Source organism: Argiope bruennichi, chromosome 4, assembly GCF_947563725.1.
Source record: "Argiope bruennichi chromosome 4, qqArgBrue1.1, whole genome shotgun sequence".
Taxonomy (NCBI): Eukaryota; Metazoa; Arthropoda; class Arachnida; order Araneae; family Araneidae; genus Argiope; species Argiope bruennichi.
Window position 1 is genome coordinate 96,451,950 of NC_079154.1, and position 25,918 is coordinate 96,477,867.

Sequence of the window (25,918 nt, forward strand, 5' to 3'; positions counted from 1 at the left end):
ATTTACGTAAGTCATTATCCATCTCCATTTGGATAATAGATAGTAAAACGAAAGTCAAGCAAATATTATAATCTGATGTTCTGGATGTTTTAAAAATGATTTATACATCTAGAAATGATGAATCTTCCATTAGATTCCCTGTCCGTATTATAAAAAAAAACATTGAGTTGGTAATTAATCGATCGCCCTCGTCGCACTGCTCGAAAGTCTCAATCATATTATTATTTGTTTTTGTACTATTTTTCCTTCTTTACCAACTGCTCATGATTTGTTTAATTCAAATTTTTTATCACACCATTCAAAGTTATAAACGGTTGTAATCAAGTTATAAAACTTTTAAGGCGTTTTACTATTTAAGATAAAAATAAAGCAAATTAGGGTAGTAAATACATAGTTGAGCATGATTTGTGAAGAATACACCAAAACTCTTCTAAAACTTTTAAAAAGGAGATTAATGGTGCTGTATGAAGAAATATTAATACATATGATAAAACAAAAATCGCTTATTAATGTTATTGAATAGAATATGTCTCGCATGTCAATCAAAATATTAAATACAGTCATATTGATTTTAGTTACAGGAGCTATCAATCAGGGAAAGTTATTTTATACTATCAAGTTATTTCTCTTTTTTCAGGTAATTTATTTTTTGTATCACATAATTAATTTCGTTATTAATCTACGAAGTAATATTGTATTCTTGTGAAAACTACATTTAAGAACATTGATCATTTTCTATAATCGATAAATTATTCAAAATTATTTTTAAGATTTTTTCCACTTTCAAACTAAATGTATTTGTGAATAAATGCATAGCATCATGATGGTATATTACTGAAATAACATGATCTTATTTAATAAGAATGAATCTTTTTAGCTAGATTTTTTTGAAAATACATGACATGTAAGTTTTTATATATGAATCCATCTATTTAAATTAATTATTTAGAATTTTGTATCAATATGCTATCTATATATATGCAGGAGTTCTTTTTTTTATATGATTGGAAAATTTTTGATAGTAGATAGGCAAAAAAGAACTAGTAATTTAAAATAAAAGAATATTTCTGCAATTCAATTTTGGCATTAAAAATATTTATTTTCAGCATCCCATGGCTGATGTATTTCTATTTATTATTATGTAGCAAATTTGCTTTAATGCAGATAGCTTAAAATTAGTTAATTTTTAATGTATAATTTGAAATAAAAGGAAGGTCAAAGGAAAAGAACTATTTAGAGATTTCGTTGATTATTCAAAGATGAAAAAAGTATAACTTCTATTCTTCCTTGAGCCCTAACAAAAAAAAAATGTTTAATTTTCATTTAATTTTGATGAGTAAAAAATAATTTTTTTTTCACATTTTAATTTTTGATTGAATTGGGATAATACAAGGAATTTATTTGAATCTATTTCGCACAAATTAATATATTCCATCTATTTTAAAATAAGCCTTTTCTTTTAAGGAAAGAAATTTTTAGATAGTAAAATATATTTTTTACAAAATAAATTTATTATTATTTATATAGTTTTTAAATGAATAAAAACTGAAGCTTCTAGTGAACGTTTTTGGCACTTTTCAGATTTTAACGTGTATTATAGAAGACGAAATATGATTACTCTTTACTAAAAGCAGACAATAATCAGTTTCTTTCTATTTTTCTTTATATCAATATAATTAATCATATATTTTTTACAGAAATTAAATATTAATAAAGACATTCAAGATTTTCGCATAATTTATTTGAAAAGCAGAATAAATAAATAAGAGCATAAATATAGAAAAATCTGCATTCTCTCTCTCTCTCAGTTTTTGTAATTGAAAATGTAGTATTTATAGAGTGTTTGATTTAAGTTTCTTTTGCCTAAAAACCATTTTTTAACAAATGAAATAAACTTACATTTATTTTCATATAAAAATAAAACTACAATAAAATATTTTAATGAAAAAATACTTTTGTGTAGTATTAAATCTGGTACCAAAATACATCACCGTCGCTTCCTTTTTCTGCATGCAAAGTTCATGATCATGTTATTTGTTAGGGTTGTTATTGTGCTGGTTCAAAGGGACTACAATGCAGGTTAGGACTTATTGTTTTCACATCGCCACAACACTCACACTTAGAACATTTAATCCAGCATGCATTAAACTAATAATGGAATATGAATTTTAATATGTGATAAAATAATACTTACTCCTCTAAACGAAGAATTATAATTAAAAAGATATGAAGAAACTTATATTAAGACATCGATACGAATATTACAGCCAAGCACACGAAACTAACTACCTAAATAACATTTGACACTGAGTGACAGCATGCGACATCAACGAGTTAGCAGCGGTGGCTAACCCAGTGGTGGCTTAAAACTGAGTTAAATACTAGTTCGTTTAATAATTAAAGAATCATTATTAAGATAAGGTGTACTTAATTTTTAACATGGTAATTGTTATTATTTGAAAACAAGTGTAAAGTTGTTTGATAAATAAGTAATTAACTAAAAAATAAATATGTTTGAAGATTTTTTAAATAATATGCACATAAAATTAAAATAGCTAAGATTAAGAATTGAAGAATTTTTTTATTAAAATTAGTTGTTAATTCGTATTATAATAATTATAATTATATGAAAACAAGTGTAAAGTTATTTGGCAAATATATCATTAACTAAAATATATATATATTTTCTATTTTTTAATAATATACACGTGTTTTAGAAGGTACCCGCTTTGTGTATTAATTAGTTTTGCTCAACATGTTTTAGACATATTACTTAAAAATTAGATTTGAATTAAAATATGTTAGATTTACTGTAATTTTTGTATTTATACAGTGAATCATAATGATTATTTTTTAAATTTCTCTCATATTTTTCAATTATAATTAAAGTCAATTTAAATATTAAAATGCTACTATAACGTGTTTTAACTATCGGACTATCTTTCAAATAAAACGATTATTTCAACCAAACGAATCTCGATTTAACGCCTCTCTCTATAATTACTACAATACATCAAAGATCAAAGTCTAAGATTCAGAAATGATAATACCAAAATGTTAATTATATTATTAAGTTAATAGCAAATAATATTGTATCTCATTACTCGGCGTGTCAATTATACTATTCCATTTGTTTTAAAATTGAAATTATGATAAGAACTAATTTTAAAAAGTGAAAAGCTTTTGAAATTAGCTGATTAAGTGTTAATAAGTAGCTTACGTTATTTTTTGTTCTTAACAAATTACTGAAAAGAAATTATTTGCATTAAACACATTTTTGAAATTGCAGCTGCTTATAATAAATAACTTTACATTTATTTAATGAAATACACATAATGCTTTAATCGGAAATTGTTCGCCATTATAATTTTCTTGCAACATAAAAGTAAATTTAGAAATAAATTTCGTAAGCTAGTTTTTACTTTTTTATTAAAGATATGAAACTGAAAGATGTTAAATGGAATTATTTATTCGATAAATTATGTGTTATGACTAGATTTAGAAATGTTCGCAGTTTTTAAACAATACTTTAAAGTCTTTAGTTATTATGTTTTAAGAAATTGTAAACATTAAAACAACAAGACCAATGATATAAAAAAAATCATAGATGATAATTTGTTTGTTATGGAGGCTTTTCAAAACTCATATATTTGACTGAATTCCTAATTATTCTCCTTATATAGTAGATTTTAATTAAAGATCCTGGAAGTATACCAACAAACTTGTGACAAACATTGAAATATATATTTAAATTTCTTTATAGTATTAATAGAAGTAAGTTGAGGAGAATTTTCTTTACGATTAATTACGATATAATAATTTAGAAATTTAAACATATAATTATCAAAATACATAGTAAAAACTTAAGAAGTTTACAAATTGTTATGCATTATATAATACTTTTTTTTTCTACCGCAGCTTAATTTATGTTATAGTACATGCGAAACTAATAATTTAGCCACCACTGGGTATAAACACATCGGAATTTAATCAAAAACAACTACATCAACAGCTTCATTGCCACGAATAGAACTGAAAAGAGAGGAACGTACTTGCCCGTCCAACAACTTGGACAGCTCTGACACCTTTCTTAAACAGCGCCACTGCAGCAAGAATAACATAGTAACAGTAACCATTAGCATAGAAAAAAAATCAATTTCAAAAGGCTTACCACTGATTAGTTTAGGTTTTTAAAATATAAATGAAGGATTCCAACAGATATTTTTGAATAACTTCTTTTCTCTCTTTTACATTTATCAGGTTATTAAACGGTGATTGTTTAGAAGTTAATATTAGTCACGTTTGCAAACTTCTAATGCAAAATGAATATTCTATTCAAATTATGAAGAGAAATTGAATTTATTTTTCATAAAATAAACAAAAAATTCTTATTATTACTTTAGAATACCTAAAAACTATAGCATAGTTGAAAATACCTTCCGCTTTTGGAACTGTTTAATGTTATAGATGGGTTTTTTTTTGTGATCGTAATTTTAGTTAAATTGATTTAGTTTGGAATTTGGATTTTTGTATTCTGATTTTTAAAATTTTTCATTTAAAAAAAATACAACAGAATGTTGTTTCAACAGTAATGTTTAACTCTTCCACTGATCTACATCTTAAGATAATTTAAATATACTTTTAACGTTACTACAAGTTATTGCTACTGTAATTTAGGTTCAAATTAACGATAATTCTGAGCTTTCTAAAATATTAAAACAAAATATAATCTTTGACATTTAGATTAAAGATCTAGATAGTAAATTTAATTCCCATTTTATTTCTAGTTGTTGAATGATGACAAAAATGTTTGTTTTCTTTAAATGGGATTTATTGTGAAATATTTTTTGAATAATTTATAATTTTTTAATAATTTTCATTTTTTTTTAATAATGAATAATTTTTTTGAATGACAAATAAAATTAGGCCTTATTTAATCAGTAAAAAAAGTTTCATATTTATTTCATATTTTAATAGCTGGTTCATTTTGTTTTACATTTTTTTCTTAACATTAGTTACTTTAAGAATACAATATTAATTTAAATATTTTTAACTAATATAATTTCGTATGAAATAACTTTGAATTTAAAATTACAGCTAAATTATGATTCATTGTTTCAAATAGCTGTTAATTAACCAAAGGTTATATTATTTAATCAGATAGAAATTTGTTCTTTATATGAAATAGATTTTGTTCTTTATATGAAATTGATTTTGTTCTTTATATGATTATTTTCGCAAACTTTAATGACAATATTTTATAGGCTTATGTGTTTTAATTTGATAGAAAAAAAGTCAAATTGAAACTTAATCAAAAATTTAAAAAAGTTGATAAAAAAGCATAAATGTTATATTTTTTACTTATATAATAAGTGCAGTTAATTAAAGTAATAGAACTCGTAAAGAACTAAGTCATTAGATCTACTATCTAACTGATAGATTAATTGATAATTAATCTGTCAATGAAAAATTAAATACATTTATTAACTAATGCATTTAATTTAATTAAATAATACAATACATTTTAATCATTTATATATATAACCCTAAATACAATTTAATCATTTATATATAGAAATAATTAAATTGTATTTAGGGCTTGGAGTTCAGATATTGCTTTTATGTCAACTATCAAGAAAGAGATTTTCAGAAATTACAAATTTCTGGAATTAAAAATGATTCTGAAACATTTTCTCGATTTATTTAGTAAATTACTTTCTTCGCATAAAATAAATAATTCATAATCTCTTTCTGTTGTTGGAATCCTTCGTTATACGATTTCAGAAAAAAATATCTATCATTAGCTCCGCATTTTTACATGACAAATGAGGATGAATGAATGAAATGTTATGATGGAGCTACTGTTAATTTCATACACACTCTTCAGCATTTCACACAAACTCTTTATAATGATCACAATACTGGTGGGATATACAGAAGTAAGGAAAATTATGCATTAATACAGGAAAGGATAATGAATACAATGTCGTATATCAACATTTGAATAACGACATACTAATGGACTGAATATTTTTTTAGGGTTGAAAATCAAAAATCTTTTACATTTTCAAAGGATTTTCTGAAAACTTCTGCCATACAAAACTATCTACTTTTTTGTTTAATTCTAATCCTACATTAGAGGGTCTATCTAAATGTGTATTTCACCTATACACCATTGTAACATTCATTTGGAATGTTTCTGCACTTTAATTTACTTAAAAAATAACAAAGGAAACAGAACTGCAGTATAAAAAGCACTATTCTATCTAAGGATGACGGACTTCACTCTTCAGCGCTTGAGGTTGTTATCAGCACCTATATGAATCAGCCCAAGCAAACAGGTTAAAAAAAGCGCTCAGCATAATTAGAACCAAAATACTAAAGGCCAAGTTGAAGCCATAAATGACTGATAAAAACTCATTTACCTTTCTGTTTTGGATCTTTGGCTGCATGTAGGCATAATATGACAGAACATGATTAGGTCAAAGAAGAATGTGGGAATACAATAAATATACAAGGAACTACACCACGTTAATCGTAAAAATGAGGTAGGTATGCGCGTAGGTTAGTTGATTTCATAGCTTAGCATAGGAGCATAACTATGAGGTCAGGAATAGTAATGAAAAATCACCAAGATGCATGGATGTTCTGAAAATAATTTTTAAATTTGGTACTGAAAATCGTAACAAACATGATATTGTATATAAAACTGGTAAAGAATCTAAATTCAAAATTTCATAAGTTTTTCATAGTCTTGTAATCTATGAAATGATTTCTCTCGTCGACCATTTTTAGAAATTATTCTGAGAATTGCAAAAATTTCTTCTCTTCTAATTTGAATTATCAAAAATAAAATAGTTTGTAATTGAAATTTATTCTGATTTAAAACATAATTCATGAAGTGTTAAGGACATTTTCGAAAAGATACTGATGAAAATAAAATGAAAATTTGTGAAACATTTTAGAAGTATTAGTTTAATTCTATAATAAACTTTATAGTTTTCTCTTTGAAAAGAATGATGATAATGGCGACACTTCTTGCTAGATGCAATATTTTGAAATGAAGAACTTGTCTAATACCTGAAAACTGAAATATAGAAAGTTATCCATGCAACTGCATGATTTTCCTTACTTGTTAGTTTGAATGACTTGCAGAAGTTCTTGCGGGTGATGAACATAGAAACTTATTTAATATATTACAAGTATAAAAATTATTATATTATTGATGATTTATTTTTAATTGAAAAAGTTATATGCTTATCCTTAAAAAAGTTTGGTACTTACGATTTTTACATTTGCATTTCTTGATTAACTTCTCATCTTTGACATCTTCATGACAATGCTTACAGTAGTACCATGCCCTTAAGGAAAAAATAAATATTTTCATGAAGCTCTTCCTGAACATAGATTTGTGTTTATATTGGACGTAATAATTTTTTTGAGAAAAGTACTTTTAATATTTTATTATAATATACGTTTTCATTCCATGAATCCTTACAAATATTACTAAATAGAATATAATTATTAAAACGATAATCTAGATAAAATTATAACTCTTTTCTCTACTTTTGGTTTAGGAGGGCCTTTCATAAGGTTAGATAAAAAATCTGTATTTTTAATTGCTATTTGATTAATGATTGTGTCTGTCAACTCTCATTATAAAACACATGAAAGCTAATTCCTATGAACTTTTGTTAAAATATTTTTACTAAGTACTTTTCAGATTTCTTTAGTTGATTTTATGTTTATTTGTCAGCTTTCCCTTCTCGGTATAGGTAACTATCTTTCATTTTTAGGTTTATAAATCATTAATGTTGATTCTTTTAGTTTTCATAATGTTCTATATTTCATTCAAATTTTCCATTTAGCAGGTTTGTCTTTCAATGAATTGACTTAACAAGCAATCAGATGCTTGTCTTGGAGCCTAGCTTTATTAGAATGTTTTATTTATATAAAAAGCTAAAATTATTTATATTGAAAGCTTTGCCATTGGAATTGAAATTACATTTCGGGTATTTTCAAATCTTGATGAATAGAAGGTATTTTCTCTCTTTTTTTTTATCTTAAAAATATAAATTTATGGCAAAAATATCTTTAATTTACTCATTTAACTCATAACAAACAGTTTGTGTTGCCAAGTACCCTGTGAAAACAAAGGACTGTAAGAAACTATGCATTACCTTTTTACTTCATCAGCTGACTGAGCCATAAAAAATCCTTGCGCATTTGGGCCGATCTTTACTTTTTTCTTTGGGTTGATGGTAATTTTTGTGTCAGAGCTGTCTTCGTTTGGTATCTCGATGGCTAATAAGAGAAGTTTTAGCTTAACGAAGCAGAGCCTGTAAAAAATTTTCATTATTAATACTCTTTTTTTTTGCGAAGGAATACTGAAAAGAATTAAGTAATATATTTAAAAAAAAATTAAGAGCATACTGAAAACTTTTAAATAAATAGCATATTATTGAAGGGAATGAATTTAATATTCAGTTTGAAAGTACTAATGGAAGTAAAAAAAGGAAATGAAATAAAAGAGTTTATGAAATTTATTAATTCTAACTTCATTGTTGAACAATGCAAAATCTTGCAAACATTGTTGGAAGAATTAAAATATCTTTTTGGGTTTTAAGAGCTAGCAGCGACGATTACAAGCATAAAGTATATGATGATCAGCCCCTTCCCTTGACGACAGGTAATATCTTCTACCCATACAGAGCGATGAGCATTTTAAAATGAAATCCATAAAAATCTTCTACCCGACATGAAAGAATCAGAGACCGACAGCCATTTCCTGTAGTAAGTCCCCATCAAAGAAATTAAAACATAAACAAGGAAAAATTGAAATCTGCTATCCCAAATTTCAAGATATCATGTGAGAAAATTATTTTTCTAAGTCACTTGGTATAAATAGGACCAAAAAAAAATACATCATGTTCTCACGGGACTTATATTTGGCAATCACTAACATTTAAAAAAGCGATGGTTTTTGACCATCTCAAAATCAATCCAGATCTAAAAAATTTTTCCAAGGCCAGATTTTTTTTTTTTTAATGTAAAAAACCAGTTTGAAACAATCACTGGACTATGAGATAACGCCGCGTGCGTCGATATCTAGAAAAGCAATGTTGTTTTTTTTCACCTATCTCAAAATCATTCCAAATTCAAACTTTTTCTTTTGGCAGCTAGAAAAATTCTAAATTAAAAAAAAATTATATATATGTATATATATAAAACTTTCGATACCTCGTCTCGCTGATTCGCGTTCATTACCGTTTTCTTCTTTGTCATTTTTCTGGCGATAACTTCATATCACCCTGCCCTTAATTGGCCAAACAGGAGAATCAGTTACATGGCGGACATTCGAGCCAACTTTTAAGTTTTTGTTGGTGATAAGTCACCAAATTGATAACCTTCTTTATCATTTTCTAATAGCTCTAAAAGCGGAAAACTGATGCCTCAAAAGCAATAAATCACCAATTTTCTGCCCGTGCATTTTGAGGTTTTAAAAATCCAAACCCAAACAACATCATGTTCTCACATGATAAAAAGAATGGGACATATTGTGTGGATTTATAAACTACCGTTAACCCATTCATTTTGGCATAGAACAGCATAATATTCCTTATCGAGAATCTTTGGAGATTTCAGCAGGATCAAATATCAAACTGCCGCCATGAAGGACAACAAACACAAGGAGATAACGCTTTTACCACCCTATATAAAATAATTATTTCAAAGCTATGTTATTTGGTTTATGCAAAGCACTTCTACTTATGAAATGATAACGAATTATTTTCTAAAGGAGATAAAATAAAAACATTATTTCTTTGTCATTTTTTTTTGCGATGGCGCTTTGGAAAAAAATGTCATAAACCAAGAACTGCGCTCAAACTTCGGAGTGAGAACTGCGCTCAAACTTCTGTAGAAATACAAATAAAAGCTTTTTATTATTTTCTTAAATAGCAATATATATATATATATATATATATATATATATATATATATATATATATATATATATATATATATATATATATATATATATATATATATATATATATATATATATATATATATATATATATATATATATATCTCTTTAAAATATTCAATGATATAAATATTTATAACTAAAATTGAGTTTTATGCAATTATAAAATATGGATTCTTACTCCGCTGCCTGAGGGAAGGTCATTCCACCAAATGATGGCGATAAATTCTCCGTGTACATTTCCATTCCTGTGCCGCACAAATAATCGTTCTGCCATTCTGGCATGTCTGGTGACTGAAATGGTAGCAAAAATTTAGTGAATAAATTTCAACTACTTATTGTTGTTGTGAATGATAACATTTTTAAAGGCAATAAGACCTATTATAATATGACACAGAAAATAACAAATACACATAACAACTTGTCACTAGTAACAAATATTTTATGACTTTTTTTTTAATTTGAGCATTTTTTATCCAACAATGTTAATACTGAATAGAGTTCGTAGAAAAGTTTCAGTAAAAATTATAAATTATCAAACTGAATGTAAATTAGTTATTTATCATGCTATTTTTTTTATTATTTTTAAAAGTTTTTGTGTTTATTTTTAAGTTATTGTTTAAGTTTCTCAAATCCTTATTATATAAAGTAAGGTCATTTTTAATTAAATGGAATGTTTCTGCTATTAATGAGAATTTAACGACTGTAATATTTTCATAATATTCATTGAAAACTTCTAAAAAGAAAAATAATTTTAAAAAAATTATTTTAAGAGCAATTTTCAATTTATAATAAAATACATGAATATTCTGCTTAAAATTCAATAATAACAAAGGATGTGCTAAAATGTACTAAATACATATTATCTAAAACAAGAATATTGTATTAGTTTCCATAAATCATTTGCTTTTTAAGTAAAATGAATTAATATTTAATTCGATTATAAGATTGTTTATGTAAAAATACTCGCAATCGTTATTTTTGTAATGAATGAATAAAAATAAATCTATTATGTTAGATCAACATTAAGAAAATTGTTACCTGTGTATTTTATTTGATTATATTCATCAGAATAACTGTAATATAAACAAACTGCTCTTCATTTATCCTGAAGTGGGGATTTTCAGAATTCTGAATGAAATTAAATCTGATTGTAAAAGGAAGCGAGAAGGAATATTTTAAAATCCAAGTCGTTAGGACTTACTGTTTTGTATGACCTCATGGCAAACAAATTGGCCATCATTGTTGAGAAGCCAGGTGCGAGACAGCTTTGGGCTATAAAGCCCAGTTTTAGTTCAGATACACAGATGACATCATCGCCACGTTTCCAGTTCCAGCTAGGTATATTTAAAAGATAAGCCTAGAAAAGATAGCTAATATTTAGAATTCTATTTTCATTTTCAAAATAAATTACATCAGCTAAATTGCATTAACAGCTGCATTGTAATGGAGTTTAAAATAGATCATAATTGTAAAATTTAATTTTATATACTTATTTGATTCGCATCATCAAAATTTGCATTCAGTTATTCCATAATATTATCGGACACTAATAATATAATATAATTTAAAAATACATGAAAAATGTGACATTTTACATTAATGAAGCAAAGCTCCTATGAATTCAAAAAAGGTTTTCTGATTTTTAAACATTAAGGGATATTGTTTAACAATGTTGGATGGCTGTTTGTTTCTATACTCTGTATTGATTGGAAATATTTTAAATCTTATTCATAGCCACAAAATTTATTACGTTCCATATGCTGTCAAATAAAATGAATCAAAATTTTAGTTTAAATAACCTCCGTCCAAGAAGGTGATTTTATTACATTAAAAATTCGGTAGTTTCAACATATTACTTGGTAAGGAAGATTAAACCCGATTTCTATTTTTCATTAACAATAAATTTCCGATAAAAAGCCAGTCATCTTTCATTTCAATAATAGTTTAAAAATAACCTAGGAATAATTTTGCATAGATTTGTTGAGCATCAAACTGACGTCAACAAATTTTAATCATTGCTTTTGACGGATCAACGAACTGATGTATGCTCATGCATGAATCTAAACCATAGTTGAAATTGCTGAGATAATTAAAATGTTGATAAGTAAATTTAATTTCAATAACGTAAATAATAAACATTAATACAATAAAACTAGAGAATTATAGATTATTATTTTTGCTTAGCTAAATGTATACAATATTTTAATTGTTTGGTGAAGATGCTTATTTGAATTCACAATTTTATAAATTCTTGAATTGACTAAATATGCTATTTAATTTAGTTGATAACTAACTATGCAAAATTATTTGTTATTAATAAAACATTTATTTACTTTATTATGATATTGCATGAGCTGGATGATGACCCTGATTTCATCTGAATAGTTTTTGATGGAGATGACCCTCATAATGTTGGCAGCATCTTCTGCATCGGGATCTTGACAGTATTTGTTGGCTAGCACCAGGCAAGCATCTGCTTCGTGAACCTACAGGGGTGACATTGATTTTTAGTTTTATTCTTTTCAAATTTTGATTGAAAGTGAATATGAATTTCCTTTCAACAAATACAATTTCTCTTTAAAGAATATGAATTGATATTTACCTTTTAATATATGTATACAGTTTGCACACAGAGTTTAATTTATGCTTCAAAAATTTTACATTTTGTTACAAAGACCGATTTTGTACGTATTCTGTGATGATTAATAATTTAGTCTAATTGTTTTGTATCGTGAACTGTTTACAAACCTTTACTCGCTGGAGGTCAATTGTGTTCATGACGCTGCCTTGAAAAAACTCCACTGTTGTGAAGTGCCTTTTAATTAACCCCTCCAGCTCTAAATCCGGTGGTTTTCTTAAATGAAAAAAATATACAAAGTTGTAAAATTCATATTCAAACTTATTTATAAAAGCTAGTAATATACATAAAATAAAATCATTTTATGCCCACAAAAAATAATCAAATACTTTTGTAACTTAAAAAAATATTTGATGTAATAAATAAAATTAAAACATTGACACATGTAAATCCATTAATAGTTTTCTAATATTTCAATCAGATAGAATGGAAACATTTTCATGTAAAAGATTATTTAAAAAATTAAATTATTCATTAAAAGATTAAAGATTTTCAAAGCAACAAAAATTAAGGGGTATTAAGCATGATTAATAATTGCATAAAATATGCTAATTAAGGTTTTTTTCTTTTCTTGTCAATTCTATATAGTATATGACTTATTGGAAAAGGAAAAAAACGGATAAAAGAGTTTAGAAATTTTGCAATATTTCATAAAGCCTGCATTCCCTGAATATGATGTTATGAAATTTAACTGGTAATTGCCAATTAATAACTACCTAATAAATAAACTTACATTTCAGCATAATAACTGATACGAATATTTTCATTATATCTTGTTTGAAAATACAGCCAATAAACCTCATATTCTATAATTCTTGCAGTAAAATACTGAAATATTTATAAGAATTCTGAATTGGTGTTATAAAACTTTTCTTATTGTGAGCTAAGAAAATTCATATTATAATTGTCAAAGGAATTTCCAAGTTATCTAAGTTTTATGAAAATAGGTCGGGTAAGAAAATTCTCATAAAGATGCTGATGCAATACGTGGAAGCATTTATTAAAGTCTGTTTTTTTTCTCTTCTTCATTTACGCTAAAATAGATATTTAAAGAGTTTTGTTTTTTTAATTTTTGTGAAATAATATAATTGCCATTTGTTTTTTATCACAAGATTCCCAGATTCTATTTGTGATTTTCTTGAATAATATAATAATGAACACTAATAAAAGTTAAAACAAAAATGTATTTATACCTGTGTAAAAACACAACTTCTACATCAACATCTTCACGGTCCTCATGAAGGAAATCCTTAAGAAAGTGAGACACAGACTCGTAGGTAATATGTCCACAAACTACGATATGCCTGAAAAAATATAATCATAAAAAAATTAAAATGCAGGTTTGAATAAGAGGCAATAAAGATTTTAGATGTATCGCATTTATTTTATGTTCGATTATTGTAAAAATTACGATAATACTGATGGTTCCATTCATTATCTATATACATATACGTTGAAAATAAAGTTAACAAGTTTAAGACAGCATAATAAAGATTATATTATAAATAATTAAAATTTTATAGTCTCTAGAAATATTTAAATTGACATTGTAAATAACTATATAAATAAAAACAGAGAATAATTTAGATAATAAAAAATGGAAACTTAGACAATTTTCATCAATGTCTCATTAATAAATTTGAAATGCTATAATACAATTGAAATAATATTCTTATACTTACTGTTCAAATTATTCTTAAATAAATATAGGTAATTTTTTTATAAGCTTATTATTTTAGATAAATAATTGCAAATACAGAAGGAAAATGTGCATTATCAGCAATATCCTTATGTATTTACAATATCGTACGCATTTTATGTAATTAGTTCTAGGAATGTAATTAGACGTTTCAGTTATTTCCTTTTAAATATTTTACTTTTAATATGATATTTATTCATAATTTTATAATATTAATTGACACAAAGGTTAAATATTTTTTTTGGACAAACAGCTCAACATTGAACAAGGATTCACACCAAGAAAGCATCAAAATTAGCCATGCGGTTTTTTTTATATGTATATATATTTTGCATGCTTTTTTTATTTGCAACATGCACATGCCCCAAAGCAATGCTAGCTAATCATGCGGATAAGAGGAATAATGGTTATCATGCTTAATTTGGGATAACATCAGTTCGCTTTCTTTAGCAACCAATGCCTGATATGTAACTTAGAATATTACGATAAAAGGTATTGAATAACATATTTGGCTTTGAAATAAATATAAAGTAGTTGTTCAGTTAAACATTTATTTTAATCCTGAAAAAAGAGAATTTTTTCTTAAAATTTTTTTGGATAGCTAATTTTTTCCAGAGACATATTACGAGAAGTCAAATGACTTAATTTTGAAATAAGTAAATTATAAGATTATCATTTCAGTATCTCTTTTCGACATTGTCTATTAATTCCAATTCCAGAAATCTAAATAGTAACTTAAAAAATAAGATGCTAATCTAATAATATATCATTTTTTCATACAGCATTTGATTATATAATTCAAACACTGTATGATCAATGATACAGCATCAATTTCATTAAAATCTCTGCCTTAATATTGAGAAAGCATATGAAATATAATACGGGTATAAAATGTTTGTTAAATGAAAAACTTAACTATAATATAAAAAACTAGAATAAAAGACTAACAATTTAATTTTAAAGACTAAACTGTAAAGATTAAATTAATAAAAAACTGCTTCATTTTAAATATTACAAAATATAAAAGTGTTTTTTTTTGGAAACATTCGCAATATAATTTATTTCATAATTATATGATGTTTCAAATTATTCCCTTCTTCAAAGCATAAAAATAAAATTCAGATTCTGTGGTTTACGTTAAATTATTGTTTAAAATATAAAGTATTCGCAAACATTTTTTTTAAAAATTTCGGTTAGAATGAAGTTTTTGGATTTTGCTTTCTTTAAGTAATTGTAATAAAATAGACATTATCGTAACTTTAAATTACTCATCAGGCATTTATGGGGACATTTTTATCAACAAGTTCGAGGACGAGGTTCTTTTATTTTGTTTATCTTCCAAGCTGTTATGGCAAAAATGCTTTGTAATTTATAATACTATTTGATGCTTGTTTGTATAAAAGTAAAGGATTTTCAGGAATAAGGGAATTCATAGATACTAAAAATGAACATACCTTCACTTTAAGGGTTTACAGAAAGTCAGTTAGAGGAGAAATAAAACTTCAAAGAGAAAAAAAAAATAAGTTTTTGAACCAAAATTTAGAATTCAACTTTCAACAGAAAATAAAGGTACCATTGATTTGTAAAAACATTGAAAACCAAAATATAATTTTTTAGACATGTAAAGCAGTAAAAAATTATATCAATTTCTCTACCAAATGGTTAACAGGATATAGAATGTGGAATAAAACATAATTTTTAAAACACGAAGTAGTTCAAATTCTGTTTTTATTGCATTTTAAATTTATTTTTAAAATGATGCTTTAAAAACTTTCTTATAATACATTTTAATGAATTTTATGTTTATCATGAAATTTAATTGGAATTTTATCGAGAAATGTTTAAGTGGATTAGTGCAGGCAGTCTACTAAGTGGTTAATTAATAAAAAGATAATGACTTGAATAATATTTAAGATATTAATGGAATCGTGCAAATCAAAGTAAAACATATTTTTAAGATGGAACATCAGTTGGAAAGATAGGAAAGTATGCTGTTTTTAAATAATTAGCAACATTTGCTGCATCAGTTTTTTTAAAACGAGTTCTACCCTTTTCAGTTGTTAAAAAACTAAACCAAAAATAGTAAATAATGAACAAAAAGTTCAATAGTTGTCCGAGATTTAAAAATACATATCTTAAGAAGTTCAAAGAGTTAACTGTAGAATAAAAATCTGATTTTTCAAATTATGTGTTCAAAGATAACAAATTCAATGCAATATAGCTAGTGGTATTTATTGTTACATAGTATATATTTCTTTCATAGACTTTTTAAAAAAGGTTATTTGCTTTTATTATCAATCCACAAATATTTTTTACAAATATTTCTAGTTTCTATTCACGTATTATCATTTCAAATATTATATAACGACTATATCATTTTGAGGCATTTATTCGAATCTATTTATTTTATACTTTTAACAATACTTTACGTGAATTAAATATTTTAACTATCAGGAATTAAATTAGAAAAATTACATTTTATATGAATTACAGAATTTTAATTTTGTTTAGAACAATAATCATTTCACAAAATTGGAGTATTTATTTTGATATGTTGTAAACTAATTGCAGCAGTTTTCATTATTTATTGCAGCAATTTTTTCTAATTATTTAAATTCGATTTTTTTAAAATTATTATTTCCTATAGATGCAAAACTTGAATCAAAGAGATTCTGAGATCAATGTCTGCCTAAACGTCATGATATTAAATCTACTACAATCTATCTTTTGTCCTTAAAAATTAAATAACCTGCTGTATAATTCAACATTTATTTAAAATTCTACTTTTTCAATGCAAAAATTAGTAGTTTTAAAATCATAGAAATAATGTATTCACTGATATATTTAACATTGGACCGTGAAAATAATGCTCATACATATCTGATATAAGTTAAAGTAATGTATGCATTAAACATATCTAAAATTACTTTACATAATATGTAATAATTTAGTCAGCTGATTGTAGCAGACTGGAAAATATCTAAAGTTGTTGAACAATTGTTACAGATCAATCAATATTAAAATTTTTTAATGTTTTCTATAGAATCTACATTTTAAAATCGCAAAAGAAAACTTATTAATATTTTGCGATAAAAATTCTTACATTTATGCATTTAATTTTCCCATCTAATCTTTAACGGTTTTTATATATTTATAATTTTAAATTTTTGTATTGTTTTGATTAATTAAAGCTTCGATTCTAATAACCGTAAATTCTTTGAAAATGACTTAAAAATTGTGGAATATTGCCTGAAAAAAAAATTCAAACGTGTGGATTCAATATATTGGAATGAGGGGCTAAATATATTATTTGTTTTATTGAAATAAAATGTAAGAATGGAACCAAAAATAGTATGCTAAAGAATTCGAATTTTATCTCAAGGCTATCAATAATTTGCCTTTCGTGGCTAAAATTAGCTGTAATATGTTTATTGCAAAGAAAAATTCTTAGCAGAATAAATATTTTGCCTACGTATTGGCCTTTTTCTAGAATAATGTAAAAGTTCGGTTAAGTTATATAAATACGTAAAATTATTATTTCGTAAAAACTATGATAATAACTCATATCAGATTTATGACAATAAAATATTACGCTTATCTATTATTATTTTTTATTTTTTTATTTATGGACTTTGAAGTTTCTGAGGTTCCATCTTAGAAGGGGAAAAAATAATAATAAATAAATGTTGTAAGTGAAAGAAAAAATAAAATCATTAGTTAAAAATCTACTTTCGATGGGATTGAAAAATGTGAACTACTTGAGGTTGAACTACAAGTTCGTATTATCAACCATATTTTTTACCTTCGACCTCGTTCGGACTTGAAGGTCCCCCCGTATTTTGGCCGGGAACCAATCAGATCAATGATCTCCGGAATGCAGCTAGCAAACACCGCCTACCATTGGTCGGGAGAAGACACGTGACGTGCAAGATGAGGAAGCGATGATGACGAGGTGCACACGTGCAGACATAGAGAGGAAAGAATAGAAGGAAAGAGAAAGACAAATTTTTTCTTGGTTTCTCTGGTTTTTAAAGTCTATCACTATTAATATATAAATTTAACAGCTGCTTCAACATATGAACAGCAATAATTTTCATCAAACATGATCTATTACTTAACACTGAAATGCAAATCAGCAGCGGCATCACAGAGAAGGTTTAGGAAAAAGCTTCTATAAAGTCAGACTATGTTAGGATGGTGTCATAAATATTACAAAGCAATTTTGTGCATTGATTGAACAACGAAGATTAACCAAACTGTTTTAGCTCCTAAGAGAATTCTAGAATTGTAAATGATCAGTTTCCATTTTTGAAGAAAAGACTTAATATGTCGCAATACAAATATTCATATATATATATTAGCTGTTGCATGGCCGAATAGCGAAGACACTTTTGAATTTTTAACTTCGATTTATTCCATCCTGAGAGGCATAATTTATGTACAAGAATAAGTGGTAAGAAATACGTCAGTCTACATCTCAACAAAAGAACTTAAGAGTCCGAAATTTGCCCTTCTGTGGTTTTTACAATGATATTTTTGATAGGGATTTCTTTGACATCTGTCGATTTAGGATAGGTAAATTTAAATATCTTTAAAAGAATGTTGCAGGCATTAAGGATTTTTATCCCTTCGTTCGTGAGAAAATGATGAGATAGCAGTTTTATTGAGTGTTTGTAGCATTAATTAAATAAAAAACTCGATTTGGATCAAGAAATAAGGGAACATTTTAGAATGAAGTTAATATGGGCTAAATTAAGATAACAATTCTGAAAAGATTATATGTATATGTATCAGAAGTAATCTGGTGTAAAAAAAAGGAGTGCCAAACACGTATGAAAAAAGAACGGAAGATCTATAAAACAAACGAGAAATGCATGCGCAAAACGCAAGATTTGCAGTAGAACTAAGTCGTAAATCAATAATAAACATTGAAAAAAAATGTAAAACAGAAACTGAAGGAAAGCGAGAGTAGCATTAAGTGTTCATCATAGGTTGAAATTGATATGAATTGCAAAAGTAATAATGGCATTTTCTGCAATATCGAACAATTAAGGAAAAGGATTAAATCTTCACTCCAAAGTGCTGTAGCAGATCAATATGGAAAGACGGAAAAATAATTGAATCCTAAGATACAAAATAAAGGATTTAAAAGAAAAGGGCCTAACAGATCAAGGTAGATTAAATATATATGCACACCTATGATATAAAATGAAGAAATTGAATCAAAACAGTATATATTACAAAAGAAAAAAAAACTGTACGAAAGCCGTACCTCTTTCCATGCTGCACAAAATTATGGGACTTTGACTTATGTTCAGGAGTGTTACCAGGGAAAGGTTAAAAACTGTCAGGTGTATGCGATGAAGATAATGATAGTGAAAATTATATTTGAAATTAAAAGGCATAAATTGGCAAAAAGTTAAAATAAGAATTTTTTTTATATATAAATGGTGGCTGGAATAATTATGAAAGAAAAGTATTATCTTAAAGCCATTAATGAAAGTTTTGAACATAGAAGCGAAGATATCATTAATAGATAAATTTATTTTGTAAGTATTTGATTTTCTAAAATATAAACAAAGGACTGCATATTAAAATGATGCCAGCGCAAATGTAAATTGAGAAATGATTACTGAATTCGAGGTCTATTTTGAACTTCAAAAATACATCTTTGGGCCAGAAAAATAATAACAACTCCTGAATAATATTTTCCCTTCATAATTTTTCCAGCTAACTTTTATATAAATAATTCTGATTTTACTTTCCTTCCAATTTATTTCTTTTTATTTCATATACAATATTTTTTCTATCGTTAACTTCATCATACACATGGCAATTTTTAGCTTTTCCTTAGTAGCATATCTACATAGATTCCCATAGTTTGGCCTGCACGGGTAAGTTATGTCCTTCGCACTGTTCTTTTCTCTATTGTGATATATGTTTTATTTTAATTTCTTCATTTTGCATCTCAAGTGTGTATCCCTGTTTAATTTATCTTAATCTGCTATGCATTTTTTCTTTCATTTATTTATAATGTATCTCAGCTTTGTATTATTTCTTTTATCTTTTCACATTCATCTACCACGCATTGGTGGTGAAGACATATTTTCTCTTGATTTCTCAATTTCATCCCTTGATGATCGCCTTGTTTCACTTTCTGTTTTACATTTTATCTCCTCTTTATTATGGATTTGCGATATATGTACATGTATGTGTGTGTGTGTGTAATAAATCCAATTCATTTGCATTCTTGAAGCTAATTATTTTTCAATCATTAAATTTAAACTGAAAAGTTAAAATTAAGACATAAAAATTAAATAAAAAAACTTTATGTATTTGACGAAAATTTGATGGTTATTTTAACAGAAAAATAAATATCGATTAGTCATACACACATTTCCTTTTTTGCATTTAACTGAAATTTTATATATTTGTGAACTTTACAATTCAGGTCTTCTTTTAGCATTTCGCCATCGCTTTTCTTGATGTGCAGTGTTATACGGCTCTTTAAATCGTAAATTATCCACATTTATAAGGCGTTTACAAACTGTTTTAAACGATCTCACAACTAAAAATCAAAAGGAGTGAGATCAGGAATGGAAATGGAAATGGAGAATGGAAATTCAGATCATATATTCTCTCATTTTTTTTTTTTTTTTTTTTTTTTTTTTTTTTTTGTAAATAGAAAATCTGTGAAGGATTAAAGAATTCATTTATGCTTAAATAAATGCAGAAGTTCTGTTAAACGTTAAAAATTGAAATACAACTGCTCAAAAGTTATATCAGTGGTAAAATACTAGTAAATTTTAGTCGTTCTCTCAGTTTAGCTTTCAGTTGATTCAGTTTTTAATATTTAACAATTTCAGCCTTCAACATTCTTTTTATTCCTGCTGGGTAAAATATGCACTATTATTTTTTCATAAATTGATTTCCTCAAGTCTAAATATGTTTGAGGAACGATGTCGTGTTTTGTCCAGTATTATTTTTGTAATTGTGTTATTAACATTATACTTTAATAAGGATAATCCTGCATGTATATTATTCTATATTTAGGAGAGAATAATGAAAAGAATTGTTTTGAAGAAATTTAAAATATGTAACATCCCTCATATACTTTTATTTAAAAATATTCATTAAATTTTATTTTTATATCATTTTATTTTATTACGTCATATCGGAATGGCAGCAAAAACAGATATCTTAGGTAAAGAGTTTGATATTTTTGTTATTAGAGGGCGAATGAAACTAATCAAAAATTAAATGGGGAGAATCAAAACAACTTAGTCTCTAAGAACTTAATAGTGAAACAACAGAAGCGAGTTTAGTATTGGTTTAACTCCAACTTCAATAAAATTTAGAAAACTAACGCTTCTATGTTAAGGTTTTCAAAGGAACAGAATATAAAAGACAACAATTAAGAAAATAAACTTTTTATAAAATTAAATCAGAATATTCCTAATGGATTAGGTAGTAATAGGAAAATTAATTACTAAGCGAATAAAGTTATTAATTATTAATAACTTAATATTATTAAATAAAATTTTTAAGAAATGAAAATCTTTGTAAGAATCATTTGATTCCTTCAGTGAAGAGAACTTTTAAAACAATATAATAAACTTCGCTAAATTCTTTCTGGAGGATTGGTAACTGATCATGAACAATACTAGGAGCAACAAAAATGCTGTCATTTGATTTTTTTAAAAATAATTTGTAAATGATTTTTAGTTTCATCTTTTTTTAAAAAAATACGAACGATCATTAATTGACCTGAGCAATCGAAAAATGTAATTTTAAAAGGGAGGAAATTAATAGCAGTTATTTATATAATGTTGCCAAACAATGATTTTGAATAAAAATACTAGAGCGAAAATTTAGCCTTTGATTAAAAATTTTCTTTTGCACTAAACCTTCTCTTCACGGAAACCAGTAACCACAGTGGATAGAAAGAAGAAGAAGAGGTGGATAGAGAACAAACAGCCAGCAACAACGGTACAGGCGAAATGCGACGGCAACGTTTGATCTTAGTTCACGATATACCTTTTTCCGTGTTCACGTCTGAATTCTCCACCATACTTAGGTCTAGTTCCCACTAACTCTAGGATCTCTGGAATGCAACTGGCAAAGACGGCCTAGAAAGGGGGGAGACGTCACATACATTCGAATTCACAGATCGTTTTCAATAAGATTAATTTAGATTATGCTTTGCGTAGATATTTGGAAGACGGTAACATTTTTGAATGAATTTCTAATTTCCTTTTCCTTTTTTTTTTTTCACTTGTTATACTGAGTACCATCAACTTAAACTATATATTTTTTATTTTGATTTTTTGGGCATTTAAGTTGAAATTAACAATGTTTTATGGATTTTTTCAATTATGTTTAGTTAAACCATTTAAAAATGTTGCAGGAAAGCTATACGGAAGTATAGAGAAGCAATGAATAAACTATTAATTTCTTTTATTCTGAATACAAATGTTTAAAATACAAGATTCATTTATTCGTTTATTCAAAAAATAAAATTTACTTGATAATAAGGACCTAAGCACCGAATTATCTAAGTAGAATTAGTGACTCCGAATTTAACTGAAAAGAATTTATCAAAATGATTTCCTATGAAGTGATAATTTGATAAAATGGTTTCCTAAATATGAAGATAAATTCATATTTATGTAATTTAGTTATTAAATTTATTTAAATATATTATATATACATGACATACATATCGTTTTAGTTTTTTTTTTTGAATGATCTTAAGAGAAATGAAATTAAAGTTGGAAAAAGGAATCGTTTCTTCGCAGCGTAAAATGACGGATTTACTTACAATCAGCACAAATGCTTAGCATTTCATAGAGTATTAATAGCAAAGCGATTACATGTCATACATGACTTACCCATGCTGGAGAAGTTGATTGAAACAGTCACGCGAGCAACGGTAGAAGAGAATTTTCTATCACATGTATCTCACAATATTAGTAGAGAGATGTCAGCTTGTTTTTTTCCCTACTTTATGACATGATAGGAAACTGTATTGCGATATTGTTGATTTCAAAAATGTATAAATCTGGAAAGTATTCTAACTCTTTTACTTTAACTTCTGCCTTTCAGTTTGCACATCTTGATATATCTAACGACTATAATATTTAATTTTCACTAAAATTTCGTTTGATAGCACTACGGAAAAGAAGTTTGAAATAAGATTTCACAGAAATATTTCTAATAAATTCAACATAAGCTAGAACGATGATACATAATAATAATAAAATATTGATTAATACTATAAAATACGATTTTTTTAATAAAAATTATGAAAAATTCAAAATCTACCTCCAAAATAATTGTAATTTAAAAATTAAAAGTAAACTTTACTACTATAAAATTTTATTTTAAAAATTCAGATTCTTAAAATATAAATTTAATAATATTAGATTTATTTTTGAAAACAAATTACTCTTGTTAGTATGCTATAAATTTTTCAAATTTTAACCGAAATAAAAATAAACGAATGAAGATTTAAATGTTTTTTCTTTATGAGCAAAATTTATTCTTTTCTTTCTACATTTAATGTAAGTTGGATATCATTTTTTGAATACATATTTATTTTTAAAAATTATATTTGAAGTTTCATTAAAATTTTTAAAATTTAGTATCTTTAACAATATTACAATTAAGTTTTCAAATGTAAAACTTAAAAAAAATTTATTATTGATAATTGGAACACTATTTCTACTGAAATACCTTAGATTTAAAAAAAAAATACTTTTATTGAAAATTAACTTTTTAAACTTTTATTGTATGAAAAATCAATGACCATTATATTAACTAGTTTTTGTTTGATTAATATATACAACATAATATTTAAAAAAATCTTTTTACATTTTAACATTTCAAATAATAATTTTCAAATTAATGTTAATCACTGTCATCCATCTGAAATGTTTGTAAACTTTCATTTTAAGGTAAAAATGCATCTCGACAAATATTGATATCTGCTTATAAATAGAACTGAATCATTTTGCAAAAGTATCTTCTTATCTAAAAGTTAAAATTAAAAAATCATTGTAAACAGAAATATATAATACATTTTCTTTTTCAATTGAATATCGATATTTCTTTATATCGACCATCAAATCTTCATATTAATGGTTGTAATGCATTTTTTTTATCTTTTTTTAATTGTAGTTGCATTTCACTCTTCTGGTACGATTCATTTATTAGAATTCTAGATAGTTTTACAAATAATTTCCAATATTTAAATGCATTTTATATTTAATAATAATGTTATGAAATTTGTACCTTATAAAAAATAATAGAAAGATGCAAATTTTTGCAAAAATCTGCAAACCATCAATTTAATGTTATAGATAATTCACACATAAGTTAATACTAATAAATTAGGGATTTTTAAAGCAAAGGACTCACCAAACCGACGAGAATAAAAAACACGATGAAGGCCCGCCCCAAGGACGTTTGACAGTAGATATCTCCGTATCCGACCGTTGACATGGTCACTATCAAGAAATATACGCATTCCCAGTAAGTCAAGCTCTGTGGATTTACAAAATCCAAGGGATCTCCGGAGTTTTCGAGCTGTAAGTTGAAAGATATATAATTACTGTGTAATTCGATTGAAATTATATAATGTTAGTAGTATAAATAAGAAAGACAAAAAATAATATACTTAAGTACTAAAATTTATTGAAGTAGCTATAATAGTGAGAGTAAGAATATACCTAATATTTAATAATAATCTATATAAGTATATTAAATAAGACTTAAATATAATGTAATATAAATAAATAATATTATACTAGTCTTTCTGAACACGAATTTTTTTGCTATTCGTTAAAGAGTTCTCCGAAAAATATTTGCAAACAGATAGCTAACTAAAAATATAGCCAAGGAATAAAAAAATTCAAGTCGGAACTTATAATCGATAATTTTCCATTTGATTATCAGAGCATTGAATGATCAGTGTTTAAGGCATGTAGACTGATATGTTTTTCTTAAGATATAAATATGGGCATCAAGTTAACTTACTAAACGTAAAACATGTTTTGGAAATGAACAGCATTTAGAGTCTTATATATATATTTTATTATTGATTACTAATGGAATTATTAAAATAACATATATTATGTTTTAGACTTAGATTGTGCTAGATTAATATAAACAAACTCCCAAAAAATCTATGAAAGCTTTTTAATCTGTATCAATGGATTGTTGAGACTCAAATTTGTTAAATTCTAAAAAAAATTATATGTAACAAAATTTTTTAATCTCAACAATAGGCTCACCATTAAATGAACTATAATGCAAAATAGTTGAAAAGTTGTGTGACAAACTTTAAGGATAAGTATAATATTAATATTTTCCTTTTTTAAACCATAATTAAAATTGCCGTTTCGTAAGATTTTTCTTCGATTTTTTTTCCAATTAAAGATTTATAGTATTTTGAAGCTTTTATTGTCCAGTAGCTGTTATCGATATTCATTAAATTTAAGCATTCATATGCCAAAGACTTTAATAGATGCGTTAATGTAAATAATAAACAAAATAGGATAACAAATTGCGCCTCCTTTGTCAGAGATTT

General features: G+C 25.7%; 1 protein-coding gene across 1 annotated transcript in view; it reads right to left on the reverse strand.

Annotated features, from left to right (window-relative positions):
* Positions 1-25,918, reverse strand: part of LOC129967157 (calcium-activated potassium channel slowpoke-like) — a 112,442-nt gene that overhangs the window by 35,635 nt on the left and 50,889 nt on the right. Inside the window, exons 7-17 of the mRNA XM_056081856.1 lie at positions 24,748-24,915; positions 18,131-18,222; positions 13,823-13,933; positions 12,740-12,845; positions 12,325-12,477; positions 11,193-11,348; positions 10,170-10,282; positions 8,181-8,339; positions 7,285-7,361; positions 6,426-6,446; positions 4,053-4,103 (exon numbers count right to left, since the gene is read on the reverse strand). Coding sequence (XP_055937831.1) covers positions 4,053-4,103; positions 6,426-6,446; positions 7,285-7,361; positions 8,181-8,339; positions 10,170-10,282; positions 11,193-11,348; positions 12,325-12,477; positions 12,740-12,845; positions 13,823-13,933; positions 18,131-18,222; positions 24,748-24,915 — 1,207 coding nt within the window. The remainder of the gene's footprint in view (positions 1-4,052; positions 4,104-6,425; positions 6,447-7,284; positions 7,362-8,180; positions 8,340-10,169; positions 10,283-11,192; positions 11,349-12,324; positions 12,478-12,739; positions 12,846-13,822; positions 13,934-18,130; positions 18,223-24,747; positions 24,916-25,918) is intronic.